This window comes from Diadema setosum, chromosome 12 (assembly GCF_964275005.1).
Source record: "Diadema setosum chromosome 12, eeDiaSeto1, whole genome shotgun sequence".
Lineage (NCBI taxonomy): Eukaryota > Metazoa > Echinodermata > Echinoidea > Diadematoida > Diadematidae > Diadema > Diadema setosum.
In genome coordinates, this window is record NC_092696.1 from 2810643 (window position 1) to 2831087 (window position 20445).

Genomic DNA, 20445 nt, shown 5'->3' on the forward strand with positions numbered 1-20445 from the left:
TAAAACAGCTGACTCCCAGTTGTTTGTTTGTTTTTTGGTTACTCAGTTGGAATAATCGTGCCATGTGCAGTACCTCTTACTCACACGAACCCATTCATCTACGCCTCGTGGGTTAAAACAATTCAGAGGTATTTTGTGTCCACAATACTTTACTGACCCACTAAAACCTGTGAATCATTTGCATACTGGTAGGTACTAGAATTGCTCCATAGATTATTGATGTGATATGTAAGGTGTTAAAGTTTCACATGGCTAATGCCTACTGGTAGGTGTACCCCAAGAGGTCAAACTGACTACAGTGTGAATGGGGAAAGCATTTTAATAGACCATCACACAGAGCACCTACACATGGTAAAATGATTTGAGCTTATTTTTGTGCACTCCTTGAATCACAAACAAACTGAGGGTTGTATTCATTGCAAACTGGACAAACATTTGAAAACTTAGATTCGCAAATCAAATACATGCATACACAAGTCATACAATGCATGCAGAAATCTACTGAAAATGGCCCTCATCTGCTATGGGAACAATATATCACATTCTACATAAAGGCAAACTTTCTGCTTTTTGGTTTTATATGCATTTTGACAATAGCAATGCTAGAATATCAAACATGCAAGTCACAGGAATTACACTTTGGCATTCATGGAAGTCAAAGCAATATTTGCTGAGTGGACGGGGAAATACTGACTAGCCAATCAGAAGAGAGTGCTCCTTCTTGCTTGTACGCCTCTTGAGCCTTATTTCAGTCATATACCACAGTACTGTTGCAGAATTATAAAAAAGCATCTAAATCACTAAATCTAGCACTGAAGGTTAAATTGGCAACTCATTTAAGGTTGCAGTTAATGTTTCTGTCTCATATTGCCGATCTATTTCTTGTGCAGATTTGATGAGCTCTATTAAATATTTCTCAAAATACATTATACAGGGCTCCACACTAACCTTTTTTTTTGTGGCCCAATGGGGCCACTAAAATCATCAATTTCAAATTTTTGGTGGCCCGAGAGAAAAATGTGGTGGCGCGAAAAAAACCCAATAAAAAAAATTAACTCACTGCATGCATTTATACATTTCCGGCACAAAAAGTTACAAATTTACTGACATACTTTTAAAAAAAAATTGGTGGCCCGAGGTGGGCTACCAAATTTGCAGTTTTGTGAAATTTGGTGGCCCGACTTTCATGTTTGGTGGCCCTGGGCCACCGAGCCACCGTTAGTGTCGAGCCCTGCATTATATGATGTGCAGTTAAATTTGGTGTTGCCAATTTAGTGAGCAAAGTATGATTATTTGGCAGCCAAATTACCCCAGGACTTAATGGTTTGACTTTGAGTGAGAATGTTGAGAGATGATTGAAGAGACTTACCACAGGAAAAGACCAAACAGCTACACATCTGCATGGAGCTCACCATAGAAAGAGGCTGTCGGCACACTCCACACATCCTGACATGGGAAAAGGGAAATATTCTTTTTGATACTGCGCATACAGTATTGCAATGGGATGGTGACATGACATTTGCTCCTCCGACAGTTGCTCCGGTCTTATTTTCTCCAAGGACTTAGAGTTAGGGTTGTAATACAGTTTTAGTTTTAGTTTGATGTGAGGATTAGGGTAAGGCAACGCTGCACACTGGCATCGGTCTGACGGTCCAGGACCAGTAAAAAACACTGTCGGACCAATAACTTCTTCAGGAATGGACTTAGTATGCAGATATTTAATGGGAACAACTGTCACAGGTGCAAATAATTTAATACATTTCACAGATTCATGCACAATTTAACATGGTTTCAATGTACAGGTTGTATTTTATATTTTTAACAACTTTCATATCACAATTTTTATGTATCAGAAATGGCTGTAAATTGCAAAGGTTATTGCCTTGAATTATATTAGTTTTTGTGATAGCACCACAATTAGGAATGGGATAAAAATGGTTGCTCTTAAATGTGTCTTTCTTACCCAGCGAGGTTGGCACTCGTTCCCCAGTGGGTGTTGGGGTCTTCTATGTAAAGCTGTTTCCCTGACAACCGTCTCTTCAAACTCAGCACCTACAGGTGGGTGGGGGAGGAAGAAACAGACAAACTTAGAATGTTGGAAATTATTTAATGAATTGACAAAGTTTTGTTGCATCACATCACCTGAATGTTTATTTGATAATATTAGGCAAAATATGGAAAGCAATGGTACATGTATTTTACTATATGCATCACTTTATAGGTACTAAACTGAACAGAAGTGTGTCAACATGATGGAGGGTCCTGCTTTGAGGACAGTGAAATAAAGGATCAACAATATTGTGATGTTTACAATCACCATCATGATACTGTGAGTAGGGTTACAATTCAGGTTAGTAATGAGCAATATTACTGCTAAATGGAGACTTTTTCTGACAAGCTCACTTTTTTTGTCCAAGTTTATCGAAACTTTCACTCATTTTACTCGTGTGAAACAGGCTATACAGGGAGTGCAGCTCAAATATGAAATGCTGCCTTTTATAGTCAACACGAGACTAACTTTTTCCGGCACACTGCTGCTTCCTTTCTGTCCAAAGTTTATCTCAAATTTCACTCATTTTACTCATGTGAAACAGACAATGGAGTGGAGCTCTAATATGAAATACTGCCCTCTATAGCCAACATGAGACTAACCCTTTCCGTCACACTGCTGCTTCCTTTCTGGCCATCCCTGATAGACTGGAGCTCAGAGAGGACGGCGTGCTGTAGCCTGGGTCCTAGTAACGGTTGACCTTTGGACCAGAGGTAGGTGGCCGTCCCTTCCAGCATGGCATGGCATAGGAGACTGTGGGATGGAGACAGAACAAAGAAATTCAGGGCATCCTTTCATGAAAGTTATCAGTCCTGACAAGTTGCCAGTTTCTGACAATTTTGGTAAAATCCTCAGTTTTGATTGGCTGGGAAGCTCTGGGGGGCATTTCTGAAGTGTTTTGCCAGGTTTTTTTTTTTTTTCTGACAAACTGCTATAAGCCATTGAGCGGAAAAATTCAATGCATCATTTCATGAAAGTTGCCAGTCTCTGATAATTTCACTAAAATCCTTGGTTATGATTGGCTGAGAAGCTCTGGGGGGCATTTCATGAAGCGTTTTGCTAGTTTTTTTTTTTTTTCCTTCTTTTTTTTTTCTCACAAACTGGTATAAGCTACTGAAACCCTTGCATCTGATTGGCTGAGAGTAAATTTGCCTGACAAACTCGTCTGACGAAATGCTTCCTGAAATGCCCCACTGGTCACTGACTGTTACTATGGCATTTATCAGAAATGGACAACTTGTCATGGCTGACAAATTACATGAAACAATGCCCTGATATATTATAAACCAGTAGAGACTCTGACTCTCCCACTTTCAGAGGAACATCTCTCGCTTCACGACCATTTTCTCAAATCTCTCACTCATCAACTTGATTTTGATATCACTCCACCCCAACCTGTGTGTCTCCTGCTTAAGGTGTATTTTCTACTTCTTAAAAAATCAGCATTTTCCCCACCAAACTTTACTTTCGGCATACATGTCTAAAAATAAGCAATTGATATACCATCAAAACTTCTATACTGGTCACCCAAGGGGGATGAACAGAATGACCTTTATAAACAGGTGGTTCCTTTAGGGAGGTTTGAGTGTATCTCACATGAGATATTAAATCCATGGTAACATGTTAAATCTTGGTGTTATTGTTGACAACAATAATTTGTGCAATCAGCATTCAGTTCACATACTTGCCAACTCTAGAATTCAGGAGATAGGAATGACTCGGAGAAAATAATGCATAAACAGAAATTCTAATCCATCTCTTACACATCACTATTTGCAGATGTTGACAAAAAATAGGGAAAACAAGGTTGAATAAAGTTTCTCCCTTCCTAGGAGAAACTTCTTTCCTGGGAAATAGGAATGTTCCTATTAAATGGGAACAGCTGGCAAGTACATATGCAACTATAGAAATTTGCTTTGCAATTATAAACTCAATACATTATACACTGTCAGGAGAAGATATATCAAAAGAACAAATACAATTATTTAGATAACTTGACAATACTAATTAATCACTCTCACATGCTACACATCACATCTACCAACTCTTTGTGTTTTTTGTGTGCTGAATGGCACAGAACACCTTATAGCACTGTACACACTGTCTAAAGTCCCTGGTACAGAGAGGGTTAAATTAGTATGCAAACTAAAACTCAAATAATGATGCTCAGAAAGAGCACTGGACTATATCTATTTCAATGCAAAATGTAAGATTATGCACACGCTGAATTTTAAGCTGAAAACGAAACACAAAGGTACTCAAAAAAATGAATGCGTTCGAGCAACCATTTCTTGTTCTGTGGTAAGTGCAAAATTTTGTGCATGCATATTCTTTCCACTTACTTCTGCTGTTTTTCCCACAAGCTGGACAGAATGCACATCTGGTGAAACTCCCGCGTCAACGCACTTTCAGGAGGTCTGACGTCACTCAGCAGCTGTACGCCTTTTTTGGCTCCGATGTGTCTGACCAATAGGAAGACTACTCTCTGCCATGTGATCGTTGGTAGCCAGTAGGAGCCCTCGTTGGTCAAATCTGGCAAACTGTGGTCTGGATTCTCCTCCAAGATATTCCCAGAATCCCCTTGCTGTGGATCCGTATGGTTGGGCATCAAATCTATCCCTTGCGCCGATTGGTCGGATTGGTCTGACGTAGCCTGAACTGACCAATCGCATTCCGGTTGACTGGATGGTGAAAACTCTGGCACATCTTCCGTGGGACTACCCTGGGGCTGGGTCTCCCTGGGGGTCCCTCCAGAGTGGATGGAGGGACAGATGGGGACCAGACTCGCCCCACAGTTCAGGCACCTTACTGTCTTGGGAGAGCCGTCTGGGTTTAGGCTGGGCTGATTGGATGCCATCCACTGGAGAAGAGTTGTCCACTCTTCATCACTAGAGGGCAGCAGTCCTTACAAAAGACAACATATTCCATCAATCAATACCCACAAGAACTACCCAATCATTCAGTTAATGCTTCTTCAAAAATATGCAACATTAGAGATTTAACAGAACATTTCATGGGATGGTTAATTTCAAGTTTGATGGAAAAAATGTAAATCTACCAGGCCTGATAACCTAAAAACTTTCTCTGAAACACTGATGCTAGCAAAGATAAGTTACAATTTGTCCAATACATTTGAATTGAGTCTAAGCTCTATTCCTTTTTTAAAATTAATTTGAGAGAGGGGCAAAGCCCTATTCACCTCAAATTTCAGGCAAATGAACAATTTTGTGAATTGTGATTGGTGGTAGTTACAATGTCAACATTTCTTGCTTTTTTGTAGAAATATCAGATATCTTTTTTTATTAAGTGAAATCACCTTTTTGTACTTTACAAAGCTTTAACCTTCTTGAAATATTCAGGGTATAATGGTGAAAGGCAAAAGAATCTGGAAGCCCACCACATTGCCAATCAATCTGAATACAACATTACTGTGAAATTGGTAAAAGGGATCTTTTTCCCTTCAGAATACAATGATACAGTTGTATCTTGTTTATGCATGAACATATAATGAGGAAAGAACTAAATTGGATGCAATCCACTTCGAAAGAGCATTGCATCTGTTGATTCATACAATGTTGCTAAGCTAATGCACAAATTATTATAAACTGAAACCTCACAAACTTGATGCATACCTCTTCCCTGGTCCTGAATGAGGCTGAGATCCCCGAGCTGAACACACAGCCTTAGAGTCGCCATCTTGGATCCGCTCTTTTTCATCACGGCCAGGACGCCCTTCCAGTAGCCTGCCCTCTCTAGTAATGGCAGGACAGTGTCGGGAATGGTGGGGTGGGTCAGCAGGAGGTCGAGTATTTCGTTATGACGCCAATCTATCATGTGACTACCAGGCCTTTTAGTGAAAGAATGTAAAAAGACAGTTTCAAATTTACGTTGCTTGGGTAAGCACAAAAATATTGTTGCTTTTTGTCTCTAAAATGATCACGTCTCAGGGAGAAGATTTAAGGAATGTTACTAATGTGACTGGTTTGGTCATTCCCCCAAAATCGTTGCGAGGCACTTTTTCCTGAAAGGTGACATGGTTGGATTTAGGATTAAAGAGACACCTTGGCCTATTACATTGAATACCATACCATCACATGAATTACAATTACCTGGCATATCTAACAGTTGATTTGTAAAGATCACAAGCCACTTCTATCGATTATCTAATGATTGATTTGCTTTCACTACAGGAAAATTCATAATTCGTTCCAATCAACTCATTCTTCAGTTCTTTATCCCTATTCCCACGGGGGGGGGGGGGGGGGGGGGGGGCATTTTAGCCCCCCCCCCTCGACATTTCGCGTGATTATTCTGCAACGTGCAATGCTCTCGCCGCGACATTTTATGACTTTTTTCTTTCAAGTATCGCGCAACTTTTGAGACCAAATTTGTCGCTCCCGGGCATACCGTTTTGAAGCCACGCCCTATTGAAAAAACATTTGTCCACCCAAAAATTGCTCAACAAAATGATTTTGTTTGCAAATCCAATGTAAATTGTGTTTTTGCAATTGATTCATATAAAAATAAATATTTTTACTTTTAATCAGGCGCGGTGGAGCACCCCAATTATCTCGCAGAAATCCATCGGCAGCCGAGCCTCATTTGCATAAAGTAAACAACATGTACTCGCGTAGTTGAGAAAAAGTAAACAACTTCTGAAGCTAATAACAATTTAAGGAAACCTATTTTCGGATTAAAATAGAGTTAGTTTGAATTTGAAAACATGTCCGAATATGCACATATAACATATTAAAGGATTTGACAATGATAAAATGTGAAATTTTTGCGAAAACCTGGCGAGCAAAATTACCAAAAATATGCCTCGAAAATCATCCTAAAATTCACGACGTGGGATTACGGAACCAAAGCGCCATTCCAACAAGGTACACCGAAATTTATTTATCTGCTTGCATTTTAAATTTCATACCGTAATATTCCCGGCCATGGTTGTGTCGGAAAAAAAACAGAAGGTGATGTCAAAAATGACACGAACGCAAAGCGTACAGGTCGGTCCCATGTATATATAATCGCGTCACTGTAGCCAGGGCGGTGAGTCTCACCTCCCTGCTGTAGCGTTGCATGTCACAGCACACACAACGCATTGCTGCATGCAGCGTGCGCGGCAGCAGCTCAGCAGTCACCGCCGACACTCCGCAAATTGACTGCGTCACATGCAAACCAACAATGAGCACGAAATCCTGAATCTCACGTACCACGTATGCCCAATATTACGGGAAAAGAAATGACGTCATTTTCAATTGTTTCGCTGACTACAATTTTCTATTCCAAACCCTGTAGAAACAAGTTGATTTCTCAAAAAGTACAGGTGGAACCAAGCGAAAACTTTCACCATATATGGATTGAGGCCTGATGAACTTATGTTGACAATTTTGCACACATTGGAGCCCGGCCATAGTCCAGTCGTAAAAAAACAGAGAGCATGTTTTGCGAGAGGTGATTTTCAAAACGCTTTAATATCTCAAGTTCTAGTGCAGCAAATTTCATAATTTTTTTATCAAAAGGAAGGTTTTTAAAAACTTAGATAGTGTTGGAAGTTTGAGTTTACTAGCGGCACGCATAGCGGCACAAGGAGAAGGTAAAGATTTGACTTTTTCACGCACACAGTTTCGGGCAGCCGTGGATGCCCGTTGGAAATTCAAATAGAACGGGGCGATAATGAGATGCAAATTGGGGTGCTCCACCGCGCCTGTAATGGCTGATGATTTAAAAAGATTCTGCGACAAATTTTGATGAATAAAAAAACACAAACAAAAAGAAAAAAACAAGGAAATACATAAGAAATTCAATAAACAATAGAATACATAAGATATAATTATGAAGCAGAATTTTTGCTTCAATATCATTGTTGAGGATATTGAAAAGAATATGTTCACCAAAAATTAGAAGTCTTGGAGCTTTGTTTTTTGATTTATAGGCAAAATATATATATATTTATATTTGTGCATAAATCAGCATAAATTAATATAAAATACATAAATTAAAATTTGAAAAATCTAACTATACAGTCTTGTAGATTACATTGGCCTCTAAATAGTGTAAATGTTCGCGAGGATCGCGCAATCCACGATCGCGATGTGAAGTTTCAAGTCCCTCAAAAAACCTGGTTGGATTAGGGTTAATTTCTTTTTAGTTACTGTGAGATGATCCATGACCTCAATCTAAAAGCACATCTTTGAGCAAAACAAGACACAAATGAAAAACAAACAGAATGATAATGCATGTGTTGCTGTTGTGGGAATTTGTATCTTACCTTGGTAATTTGCCACAAGCACAGAAGAGATCCTCATGGCATGGAGGGTCGAAGGTCAAAGCTGCCTCCATGATGGCAAGGAGAAGGTCTCCCACACTGTGCACCTGCTTCATGAATCCATTCCTGGAGATAAGAGAGAGAAGTATATAAATGAAAACATTTGAAAGCTAACAGTAGAGAAGGTAAAACTAATGTGCTTTTTAACCTTTCTCTGATCACTGCATGTGACCACTAACTTTTCAGTCAGTGTTTCATCTGCAAGAAGTTTGTTTGTTTGTTTGTTTATTCTATTTAATCACGGGGTTAAAAGCCCTCAAACAGCCAAGAGGATGTTTTTAAGAGAGGCCATGAACAAAGCATTTGACATACACAGAACAAATCAAAGATACAGAACAAAACAAAATCAATTCAAACATAGAGGTGATACAAATATCAACACAGAACATAACATAACATAACAAAACAAAGAATAAATGTACCCTAAAATCAGAATAATAAAATAACAACACCATCTGAGGTATTTATCTTCTTTATTAGGTTAAATAAATATTTTAATGTCAACTCTGAGTACATGTATGTTACTATGGGTTTAATAAGAGAAGTAATCAACAGGGAACTCAGGGAAAATGAGGAAAATTCAGCTGATATGAGTCTTACCATTCACTGCGAGGGAACGTAGTCAAGAAGGACTGGATGTAATCCAGGACCAGGGCTTGCTGGCCTGACTGGACCCAGAGGATGTGGTCCACATGCCAGGGTGATATGGAGGGATAGTCTGCTACCATTAGGTCCAAGGCTAGTCCAGGATCTAACGCACACAAGCTTCAGAAATAAATCAACAGAAACACACATCAAAATCAATGTAATTTGAACATTTGAAGATCTCAACAACAACATTTTTTGTTCTGAAGATGATAAAAGACACATAACTTACTTGCATTCTAGTTCTCAATACCCTATAGCATGTAATTTACACCTGTGTCCTTCCTGATATGATACAAACTACATCATTTAAGGATTCTATAACATATCCGAATATCAATCTTAAAATACCTTTTAATACTACGAGGATGGCAACCTTGTCTTACAGCATTGCAGTATTTTGAGGACTGAAAAGGCATATTTTTCTCATGAAAAAAAAATAACCCATAGCATTTTTTATTTTCTTGTATAGTAATATATTATTTTAAATGAAACTTGCAGGATTTTTGGCAAAATCAATACAAATACTTGAAAAAAATTAAAATTGGCTTCTCTGTTAATACAGTTTTAATGTTTATTACATTTCTGATCTACATACATCAAAGTCCTCTGATTGTTTTGCTTGACAAAGGTGAGACAGACTACATTATTCGAGAATTCCTTTGATACCTGAGACTTCTTATGACTAAGCCATAAGGATTTGGATATTCATACATTATATATTAATGTTCATGCATGCAAATCTATGTTATCCATTGAATTATTATTCATTGAGTCATCCATATGCAATGAGCACTCTTTGTTCTCCATCACCATATTGGGTAACCTACCACCTCAATAGTGAAAGGTATCTTTTATAAGATTTGGTCCTTAGGAATGTCCACTGACCACAAAGCTGGCCCAGTGCAGGGTGAATAAACCTTGCCCAGTGCAGGGTGAATAAAGTTATTGTAAAACTGGACCATGTGACTATTTCACACAAGGTATTTCTCTAGTATATCTAAATATCTTCAGAGTTTACTGCTGTCAACAGAAACAGCTAACAATCAACTCCTGCAGGATACTACAAACCTTTTCACATGGCTCATTGACAGAGCTGGATTCCTGGAGCTGAGGTTGGCTCTGAGCAAGAGGTCAAATGTCATTTGAGCATCACCCACATCAAGGGCCTTCGAGATGCTGCTTCCTTTATCTGCATCTATTTGTGCAGTGAAGAGGTAAAATAGAACTGGTTACGCACTGCCACATGCCTAAAAAAACACATTCTTGATCACTGTGTGACAAACATGTTAACTAAGTTATCAGCTTCATCAGGTTACCAGACATATTGGCTCTTTCATCATGATATGAACAGTTAACCTACAATTTATGCAGGCACTCAACTTCTACACATATCTACTACAATACAGGGTTTTCTGTGTATATCAGCACTTCAGGCACACAAACGGTTAAGCATATCGGGGGGGGGGGGGGGGGCTGCCACTTTGTGGAGAACTTGCAGTGGGTCACCAGTAAATCTTGGAAAGGTTGTTATGTGCATACTGTAAAACAAACAAACTTTTCATGCATAGTGTGGACAAAACCTTTCACACGCAGTTTTACTTCTGCTAATCCTGACTCCTTGAGAAATTGGCACGCTAAAATGTCTGATTTACAGTATAATATGACTGAAAAGTGCCATCTAGTGTCACGGCTATTATCTCACCTGCTTCTCTGTCCAGCAGTGCACTGACTGCCTTCAAGTGTCTGCCTGGTTTCTCTCTCAGCATCTCTAACAGTTTGGAGCTGTCTAGAAACTCAAAATGTCTCTCGATGAATGCTGCCCTCTGTTGATCGGAAGTGATCACATCTGATGCACTCTTTGTAGAAAATTCTTTAGAATGATCAGTGATGTTATTTGAATAGCTCTTCTTGTTGTCTTCAGCACCATCAGTGCCTGTCTCACTGCCATGATGATTATCCTCATCATCATAAATGATGTTGTTGTCGTGGTGATGATGGCTGCCATTCTCTTCAGGGAGAGTGTTTTCTTCAGCTTCCTGATCACTTGGTTTCTGCTCTCCTGGTTCTCCTGATTGTTGTGTCTGATCTATGGCATCATCTTCATCTGTACCTTTGTCCTCCTGGTCTTCCTCAGCCCCACCCTTCTCCTCCCCATCCTCATTTGCATAGATGTCCAGACTGAAACATAGCATTGCCAGGCGCTTCACATCTTTCCTGACCGCCTGGGGTAAGGGGAAATCCCTCATCCCAGAAGTGGATTTTCTCCTGATATCACATTGTGTTCTCTCCAAGCAGGAAACCCACGGGATGAGGATGGTTTCCATGGCGTCAAGCTTGTACTGGGTTTGTGGGTCTTCCAAGGAGGAGCTATGGGTGACAAACATTACACAAAACATCCACGTGACTACTGATACTGTAATAAAGGATATTGAGCAGTCACACACTCCATAGCAGACAGAGAGACATAGGGCATAAACATAACATTGCCCAATACACGGTGGCAAGGTAGTAAAAAGTCTGCTATTACCATTAGCTCACCTCAAAACCAATCTGATTGAAAAACAGGGATAATTTGACTAAAAACTAGGAAAGAAAGAGCAGTTACCATAGGAGTGTGCAGTAAAATTATCAAGAAAATGGAAAAAAGGGCTGGGAAGGGTCAAAATTCACATTCTTTCTTCCAAATTAAAAATGGTTAGGTCTGCATTTATATCTAGTGATCTGTCTCTATACAAAGTCAGGGGCATCTGAAAATGGTACTCTGGAAAGGATAAATAGTGCATTTCTCTTTATGGTGACAAGATGAACAAACTTTTAGTAAGCTGTTAGTCAGTTGAGTTGTAGTTTTTGGTTTGGTTTGTGTTCATTACTTTGGGAGTTCATCAGTCATTTTCTTAATGTAGGTATAGTAACTGATATTAGTAACTGGGTAATCAGAACATCATCATAGACTGGGGCAGTCTAGAAAGTGGTACAGAATCAAGTTCCTTGATATCTCTTTTCCATGCTTCAGGAAAGTTTGAGAAAAAGTCTGCTGTATACTAAACTCCTTTTACATCAGAAATGGGTATGATTGCATCTACAATCATTTTATAGACAGTCCTATATAATTGTTGAAAGAAGAGGTTTACTTATGTTCAATGTGAAACAATTTATATTAAGTGTTTCATTTTATTTGCAACAACTGACATTCTCCATTTCTCTATACTCCGTATTTCCATGGCAACATAAATACAAGCTCTCTTTACAGCAGAAGTGATTGAAAAAACAGATTTACTGATGTTCACTGTGAAAGATTTATAAGTGTATTGTTCTTATTGTTTCTTTAGCAACATTCAACATTCTCCATTTCCCTATACTTTGTGTTTCCATAGCAACATAAATGCATAACTTCGCTATGTCCACTTACATTGCAGTGTTTGTGGCTGAAATCAAATCCTTTGTAATTTGGAATGATGCTCTGTCCTCCTCCTTCTGCTCAGTGGACACAAACGTTACTTCATCAAGAGACTTCCCAGGACTGAACACTATACTTGGGGGACTTCCCCCATCCCCAGATTGCCAAGATTTGGGGCGTGGCCCGGTGGACTGGGATCGGGGGATTCCCCCTTGTACCACCAGTGGAGTGGTCCCGGCTGCCTCAGCTCTGGGAGGAGGCTGGCTGCCGCGGTGCAGTGGGCTGCCCCTACTGGGGCTCGGAGGTAGAGAGCTGTGCATGGTGGGGGTGGGGCTGGCTAAAATCTCCCCCTCCCTGGGGGAGAGAGGGTTGCTGTCACCCATGGACTGTAGGAAGGTCTTAGTTTTACTCAGAGTCGAGGTAAGGCTGCAAAATGAGATGTAAAAAGAAAAATTTTTCAAGTTTTCTTCACATTTTTCTTGTGCTACAGTGAACTCCCATTAACCCTTACTGTACTGGGCTATTTGGCTCCATAAAAATACTGGGGGGGGGGGGGGGGGGGGGGCTGGGAGGCCCCCCCCCCCCATTGATCTCGGAAACGCAATGTCCGATGAACTTGAAAATTTGCATGCTGATACAAGCATAATTTACTTTAATCAATTATGCAAATTGTTTGCATAATTAGCTAATAAATTATTCATAATGCGTGTTTTATGCATTTGGGGGATATTTTCATAATTTCAGCCTAAACGAGTACAAATTACATGAAAACTGTGAAATAATGAAGAATAATGTTTCCCAAATGTGAAATAATCAATTATCTATTTTTATAAGTACAGCAGATTTGCATAAACTATTTAATATGCACATTTACTACTTATGAATTTTTGCATATGTATATGTACTTTTGAAATGTATGATGTACTAAAATGAAACTGGAAGTAAAGTTATTCTTTTACAGGACCCATGGGCACTACCATACTTTTTAACTGTATTCTAATGTCTCTGATATTGTAAACTTGAAGTATAATTTATGCAAATTTGTGTAAATTTATGATTTTTAAATAAAAATTAGTATAGAAATGTGAGAAAAATCAAACAAGTTATTTGCCATACTCATAAAACGTTTTTGAAATTAACTTTACAGAATCATGTTTCTTGTCTCAAAAAGTGAAAATATCACTGTTATTCTTTTGTTTTTCCAATGTTTTTATTTCTTTTGTTTTTACTGTTTACATTTGTTATGTATTTTCTTGTTTTCTAAGAGTTCCCAGTAAATCATGTGGAAGGATAAGAGTTATTTGAATCATCTATGTGGAAAAAAAAATCAATTTCCCCTCAGAGAGAGAAAAAAAAAACGAGAAAGAAACAACTTTTTTTTAATGTTTTGTATTGTTTTTATTTCTTATGTTTTCTATTGTTTTATATTCCTTATGTATATCATTGTTTCTAAACTTTGCCCAATTTATTTCAGAACAATATAGAAGCATGAACCAAATGGAAAACCAATTCCTGAGCAAAATTTATAAAGTAATGCAAGCCATGGTCTATTGACTGTATGTAACTGTACACAAATATATATGCAGCGATTAGACGTTTTAACCCGTTGAGGACGGTTTGATTTTGCTACAACACGCATTTCCCATAGACACCTGCCCGAGTATACTCAGGACTCGTCCTCAACGGGTTAATGACATGCGCATACTAATTGGCCCATAACACCCCCTAGGTAGGTCCGATATGGACAAATGTGGTATCAAAATGTGCGCAAGACTTCAGGGGAAAAAGCATGAAGCGAGAATCCGAAATTCTCAGCGGTTGCGATGCAATCGCCAAAAGTATGGAGGGGGAGGGGGCCTCCCAGCCCCCCCCCCCCCCCCAGTGCAGTTAGGGTTAATTATAGGACAAGTTCACCTTTATTAACATAAGGATTGAGAGAATTTAGCAATATTAGTAGAACACATCATTGAAAGTTTGAGGAAAATCGGACAATCCGTTCAAAAGTTATGAATTTTTGAAGTTTTTGTGCAGTCACCGCTGGATGAGAAGACTACTGCAGTGTAAGGAAAATATAAAGAGAATTCCACTAAATTTCATCTTTTGAAGAAAGTACACATTTCCTTGACTCGTTACTGACATATGTTATGGGTAATATTATTCCCATTGCCTTTAGAAAGAGGCAAGTCAAGTGCTCTTTTATTATGCGAAACTAGAAATGTCGCTACGGCGACTGATGCCTCCGCCATAATGCATGATTCTCCCAATAGGCGTATAGTACAATGTCTTCACAATGTGTGATCCATGACAGTTTCACATAACTGGCAAAATATTGAAATGACAGGTTTGTCAGAAATGTCTTGAACTGGGTTTGCTATAATTTTCTAAGAGTGCAGGTACACATATTTGGGGAATTGAGAATTTTTATTTGAATTCTGACAGACCTTTTTATAAGTTTATGCATTGATTAATTTCCAAGGTAAGAAGAAAGAGTGTAATGACGGTACAAAATAGTTTTTTAATATGTATATATATATATATATATATATATATATATAATTTATTTTTTTTTTTTGGGGGGGGGGGCATTGAAACCTGGCCTTTGACCCTTAACCTTTGACCTTTGACATTCTGGCTGGAAATTTCCCAGAGAATCTCCATTAGGTAATGCATGTATTAAGTTTTGAAACTAATAATGCAAGCATTGCATATACTAGTATATGAGGGAAATAGTAAAATTTTGAGGAATTGACCTTGACCTTTGACCCCTGACTATTGACCCATGACCCCTAAATTCCCGAGATAATCCCTGCCAGTCAGTACATGCGTGTGTACCAAGTTCCACGAAGATACATTGAACCATTTGCGAGAAAAGTGATATTGCAACATTTTCACCTAACCTTTGACCTTTTGACCTTTGACCTTATGACATGAAACTCTCTCTGGAGAATCTTTACGCAGTAGTACATGTTCACACCAAGTTTCAAGAAAATACCTTCGGGCATTGCATAGATATGGTGGAAATTGCAACATTTGTAGCATTTGACCTTGACCTTTTGACCTTTGACCTCTTGCCAATGTCACTAAAATCTACTCAACTAATTGCCCCATTATACATCATCCTTGGACCAAGTTTGGTGAAAGCTGCTTCATCCAGTTTTGAGTTATCACGTAAACAGATAAATTTTAGGATTTGACCTTAATCTTTGACCTTTGACCTCTGTCTGATTTCACTGAAAAACTAATCAAGTAATTGTCCCATCATACATCGTCCTCCTACAAAGTTTGGTGAAATTTGCTCCATCCAGTCTTGAGTTATCGCGTAAACGGATACAATTTCATGATTTGACCTTGACCTTTGACCTTCAGCCGATTTCACCCAAAATCTAATCAAATAATTGCCCCATCATACTTCATACTTGGACCAAGTTTGGTAAAATTCCAATACATATTACTCAAGTTATCGCGTAAACGAAAGCGGACGGACGGACGGACGGACGGACGGACGGACAACCCGAAAACATAATGCCTCCGGCACCACTTCGTGGCGGAGGCATAAAAAGTGAAAATATGTTGAATTTTCTTTAAATTTTCTTTATACTGTTGTACTCATATGACATCACAAGCCGTAGTAGTCTCATCCAGCAGTTCCAACACAAAAATTTAAAAAATTCATAACTTTTGCATTGATCGTCCAGTTTCCCTCAAGCTTTCACTGATGTGTTCTACTAATATTGCTACATTCTCTCAATCCTTATGTTTATGAAGGTGAACTTGTCCTAAAACAAAATCCTTGGGACCGGCAGTTTTCCTTCATTATAATGAAATTGTGTTATGGCTGAACAAATAAACAATAAAAATACATAGAGCAGTTAATGTTGTGGCCTGAACTTACTTTGCTGTAAGTGGAATTTCGTTACATCTATGTTCATTATAATGGGAGTGCACTGCATCTAGCTTAATGTGGACATTGTGGTATCTTTTTACTAGGAATGCATGACTACAAATCACACTGAACTCAACAATTTGTTGTCACGAGGCACATGAAATACTTATGACATTATGTTAATGTATGTAACTGAGCAAAAATAGAACATGCTTAACACATCAACCATCCCCATACTTCGTTCAAATCACAAGGACCCTGCTGGCATAAGTAGTACATCTTCGAGTTTTCATGTGTTTGACATACCAACACACATAGGAGCATTGATTGTCTTATCATAACATGTCCAAATTTAAGGTAACATGTAGCCTCTTCACAAGGCATTGTGGCTGAGCCATGTATATGACAATTTGGCATGGCTGAAATGAGACTAATCGCAGGACCATGCGTGCAGTGCGTGATCGAGACTCGCTGTCGCCTCAACCCTAAACTAACCCTAAACCTCAACCAGGGTCTCGTCATATCACCCCATTGACTGCTAATCTTGTCTAAGTTGTTACATGGCATGGAAAATAATCACAGACACAAGGCCTTGTCGATAGACTCAGTTAGATGAAAACATTTAATTAGTACCTGTTTTTAACTGCCTTGAGGTTTATCTGAGATCCAATCTGAGCTGTGGATCCTAGCAACACCCCTGGGTGTGGCAGACCAGTGGAAGCAGCTACCATCAGCTGAGGTGAGGAGGTGGGCTCAGGAAGGGTGTAGGATGAAGGTCTACTCAGCTCCTTCCTTGGAGAGAGGGAAGGGGAGGGGACGGGGGAGGGGGAAGGGGATGGGGGGATGGTAGGTGGGGTCGGGGTTGGACTGGGGAGTGGTGCAGGTTGGTGCAGGGCGGGGCTGGGAGAGAGATTGGGTAGACTGGAAGGCCGGTGCAGTGATGATGGAGATGTCAGAGAGGATATCTTTGCCACGGAAACTGTCGCCGCTGTGGTGGAATATCAAATAAAAGCGTGCATTCAAACATAACAACCTCCACATTAGATATATCAATTCTGACCATAATACGATGCTATTTCAGTCCTCCTTTTTTTTTACAGGAAATGCAAATACATTCTTAATAGTATCCCAAAACAAGGAGGAAGATTATTCATATCAGTAATTCATAACATTTTGGATAACTAGAAACTGGGATACAGTCAAATTCAATCCTGTGCAGCAACTTTTGGTTATCTCTAGCTCTTATGGCTTAACTGTTTCATAAACTAATGCAACACAGAAGAAAATTGATGAGAACTGAATATCAATTATTGGTGGAAAAATGAGCAAGGAAAATGGGGTTCCATTGGGTTGGAATGCCGATGGAGTCCCATTTTCTTTGCTCATTTTTCCACTAATAATTTATGTTTCATAAACTGATACACATTCCTGAAGATTATGATAGATACTGTGCTTCACGTCCATCAATGCTAGTCAGAGATCTGCAGATTAACCCTTTCTGTGCCATGAACTTTGGACACAGTGTTCAACACTATGGGGTTTTCTGTACCAATCATCACTCACTGCACACAAAGGGTCAAATAAGTGTCAGTATATTCTGCCTGCTCTGAAACTGAGCATTTTACAGCTTTGGATACATTGGCATGTTGAGTTCATTGCACTTTTCAAATTATTTTGACTATTGTGGCTGCCCAGAAATATGAAGACTTGAGGTTAATTCATTTGTGACGAAAATTATATCTCTGAATTGTAATGATGACATTATGCATCTATCTTGATTTTGAAGTTTAATAGAAAAATATATTCTGTGATTACAATAAAATGTACTTATCCATCATTGTTTACTGCGAGACCATCTAAGGGTATCATAATTTTCACAAACAAAATGAAAGCACAATCATCGCGAACGGAAGAAGCAATTACTTACTGATGTCAACTATTCTGCTCTTGGTCTTCTTGCGTCTTGTCGTTGTCTCTGTTATGTCTGGTACCTTGGCAGCGGCTGTCCACAGTTGCAAGGTGTCTTCCTCCGGCCACACAGGGCTGAGTTCTCCCTCCCCCGATGAGTACTCTCCCTGGACCACTGAGTCAATCAACTCCCTCTCAGGATCCGTTGATGAGGAGTCTTGGATGCCTTCTGGTAACTCACTCTCCTCTGCCTCCTCCACCACTGTCTGGTCATTCGCCATGGCAACATTCTCCAAGACACGCCCTATGGCATCTTTGGTTCCAAGGCTTGGAGCACTGACTACGTCATTAGCATTATTATCACTCTTGGCTTGAAGAATGAAATCATTAGCTGCAGCAGTGTATTGTGCACCATCTCCAGATAACATCACTTTCTCCTCCTCGCCTGATACCGGTCCTTCTACACCACCATCAAGTGGATCCACATCCTGGTATCCATCCATCCCTTTATCTCTCATCTGAGTTTTATCTGGTAGAGAATTCAATCTAGTCAGTTCAACAGATACATCTGCAACACTGGATGGATGTAGAGTTAGCTTGTTAGGGACAATGGCTCTTTCACTCCAATCATCAACCACTCCTAAGTCTGAACTCCTTTTCTCCCCTCCTCCTCCTGCTTCTCCTCTTCCTCCTGCTCTACCAACAAGAACTTCTGCCTCCACATCTGGTATTGTCTCTTTGATAGACACACTCGGATGATAAACAGTTTCTTCCGGCTCCTTTGAAACTGCATCATTCACTACCATCAAGAGATGTTGAGATGTCTTCGCAGAGTTGTCATCATTTTGAACGTTAGTGATAGACTCACTTCCTTGGGGCTCTTCACTTTTCTCTGAATGTAGTTCTGGACTTGCTTCTTGAATAGTGGATTTTGTCATCGACGAGTTATCAAACTTTCTCTGCAAACTGTTAAATTCTACATCTCTGGGCAGTTCTTCAGATCTTGCTCCTTTATCATCTGTGATTGTATCAATCTCTCCAAATCCGAAACGGCTGATTTTGGAGTTGGCAGGATTACTAAGAAAGCTATTTGCATCTCTCCGTATCGTACTCTCTGTATGTTTGAATTCACTTTGAAATGAGTCTCTCTCCTGGGACGGCTCAATCTCTAAAACATCACAGCCGAATCCAGACGTGTCAATACCAAAGCCTGAGACATCAACCGTGCTTTTCACGTCTTGTTCTCTGAACTCATTTCTCGCACAAATTTTGGAGGTTAAAGTACTTTGACCTGTCTCTTCTATTTTGGTGGACAATGTATCCTCATCACCTGTGTCACATACCCGAGTATTCTCATCATGTGAATGATATTCATTGTTTATTCTCTCCTCTGCCTTTCTATGTTCTTCTGGAAGTTTGCTCAATTCTGCATTGTCCATAGAAGCTTGGATGCATTCATGAGACTCACACTCATCATTCTCCACTGTCTCCTTCCAATGCATTACTTCAGTCCCACTTTTACTGATTGGTGTAAGTATTTTCTCTGGTTGCCCCTGCTGCTCTGTTCTTATTGCACTGCCTGAATTCATTTCACTAATGTCAACAATTCCTACATCACTTGGAGTCTCTTCATCTCTACCTCTGTTCGTCTCCCACGTGGGTTCTGAATCACTCTTGAGTTCAGAAACAGCACCATCACATTCATCCTGCGACCTGGACGCCATCTTGGAAATGATAGTTTCTGGACGAACATGTTTTCCATCAGTCCAATTATCAGATGCCATATCTCCACCTTGAAGAGACCTCCTATGGCTATCACTGACTGTTTCCTGGCTTGCATCATCAACGCTAGGCATTCTCGCAATCTTCACATCTGCTCTTAAGATGCTTTCACTCGACGATTCCCTGCTATGATTATCAATGTTAGGTCCTGAGCTCAATTCAAGGTTTAGTTCTGGAGTTGCATCATGTTGAGTTGATTCGGCGGCAGATGAGTACTTGTTTTCTGAATTTATGGTGCCATCGCTTTCACGATCCCGCACAACCTTACTTTCTTCCATCCGAGACACCTCCTCTGATGAAAGAGTCTGTAGGAGTGTTGCCAACTGAGTTTCCTTGGGGCTGTTACTTCCTGGGAGCTGGTCCTCAGTGGTCTCACCTCCTTCATGGCTTGATGAGAGGTCTTTGTAGGAATCTCCTGCAGTTCCAGGACCAGGTTCAGTGGCATTGAT

The 20445-nt window shown here is 39.6% G+C and overlaps 1 protein-coding gene across 1 annotated transcript; it reads right to left on the minus strand.

Moving 5' to 3' along the window:
• Positions 1-259: 259 nt before the first annotated feature.
• LOC140236287 (uncharacterized) lies at positions 260-11272 on the minus strand. Its single transcript, XM_072316242.1, has 9 exons — positions 10729-11272; positions 10095-10221; positions 8979-9143; positions 8322-8444; positions 5683-5897; positions 4393-4954; positions 2653-2803; positions 1964-2052; positions 260-293 (listed from the first exon to the last, which is right to left on the minus strand). The coding sequence occupies exons 1-9, from the start codon at positions 11270-11272 to the stop codon at positions 260-262; spliced, it is 2010 nt and encodes a 669-aa protein (XP_072172343.1).
• Positions 11273-20445: the final 9173 nt, after the last annotated feature.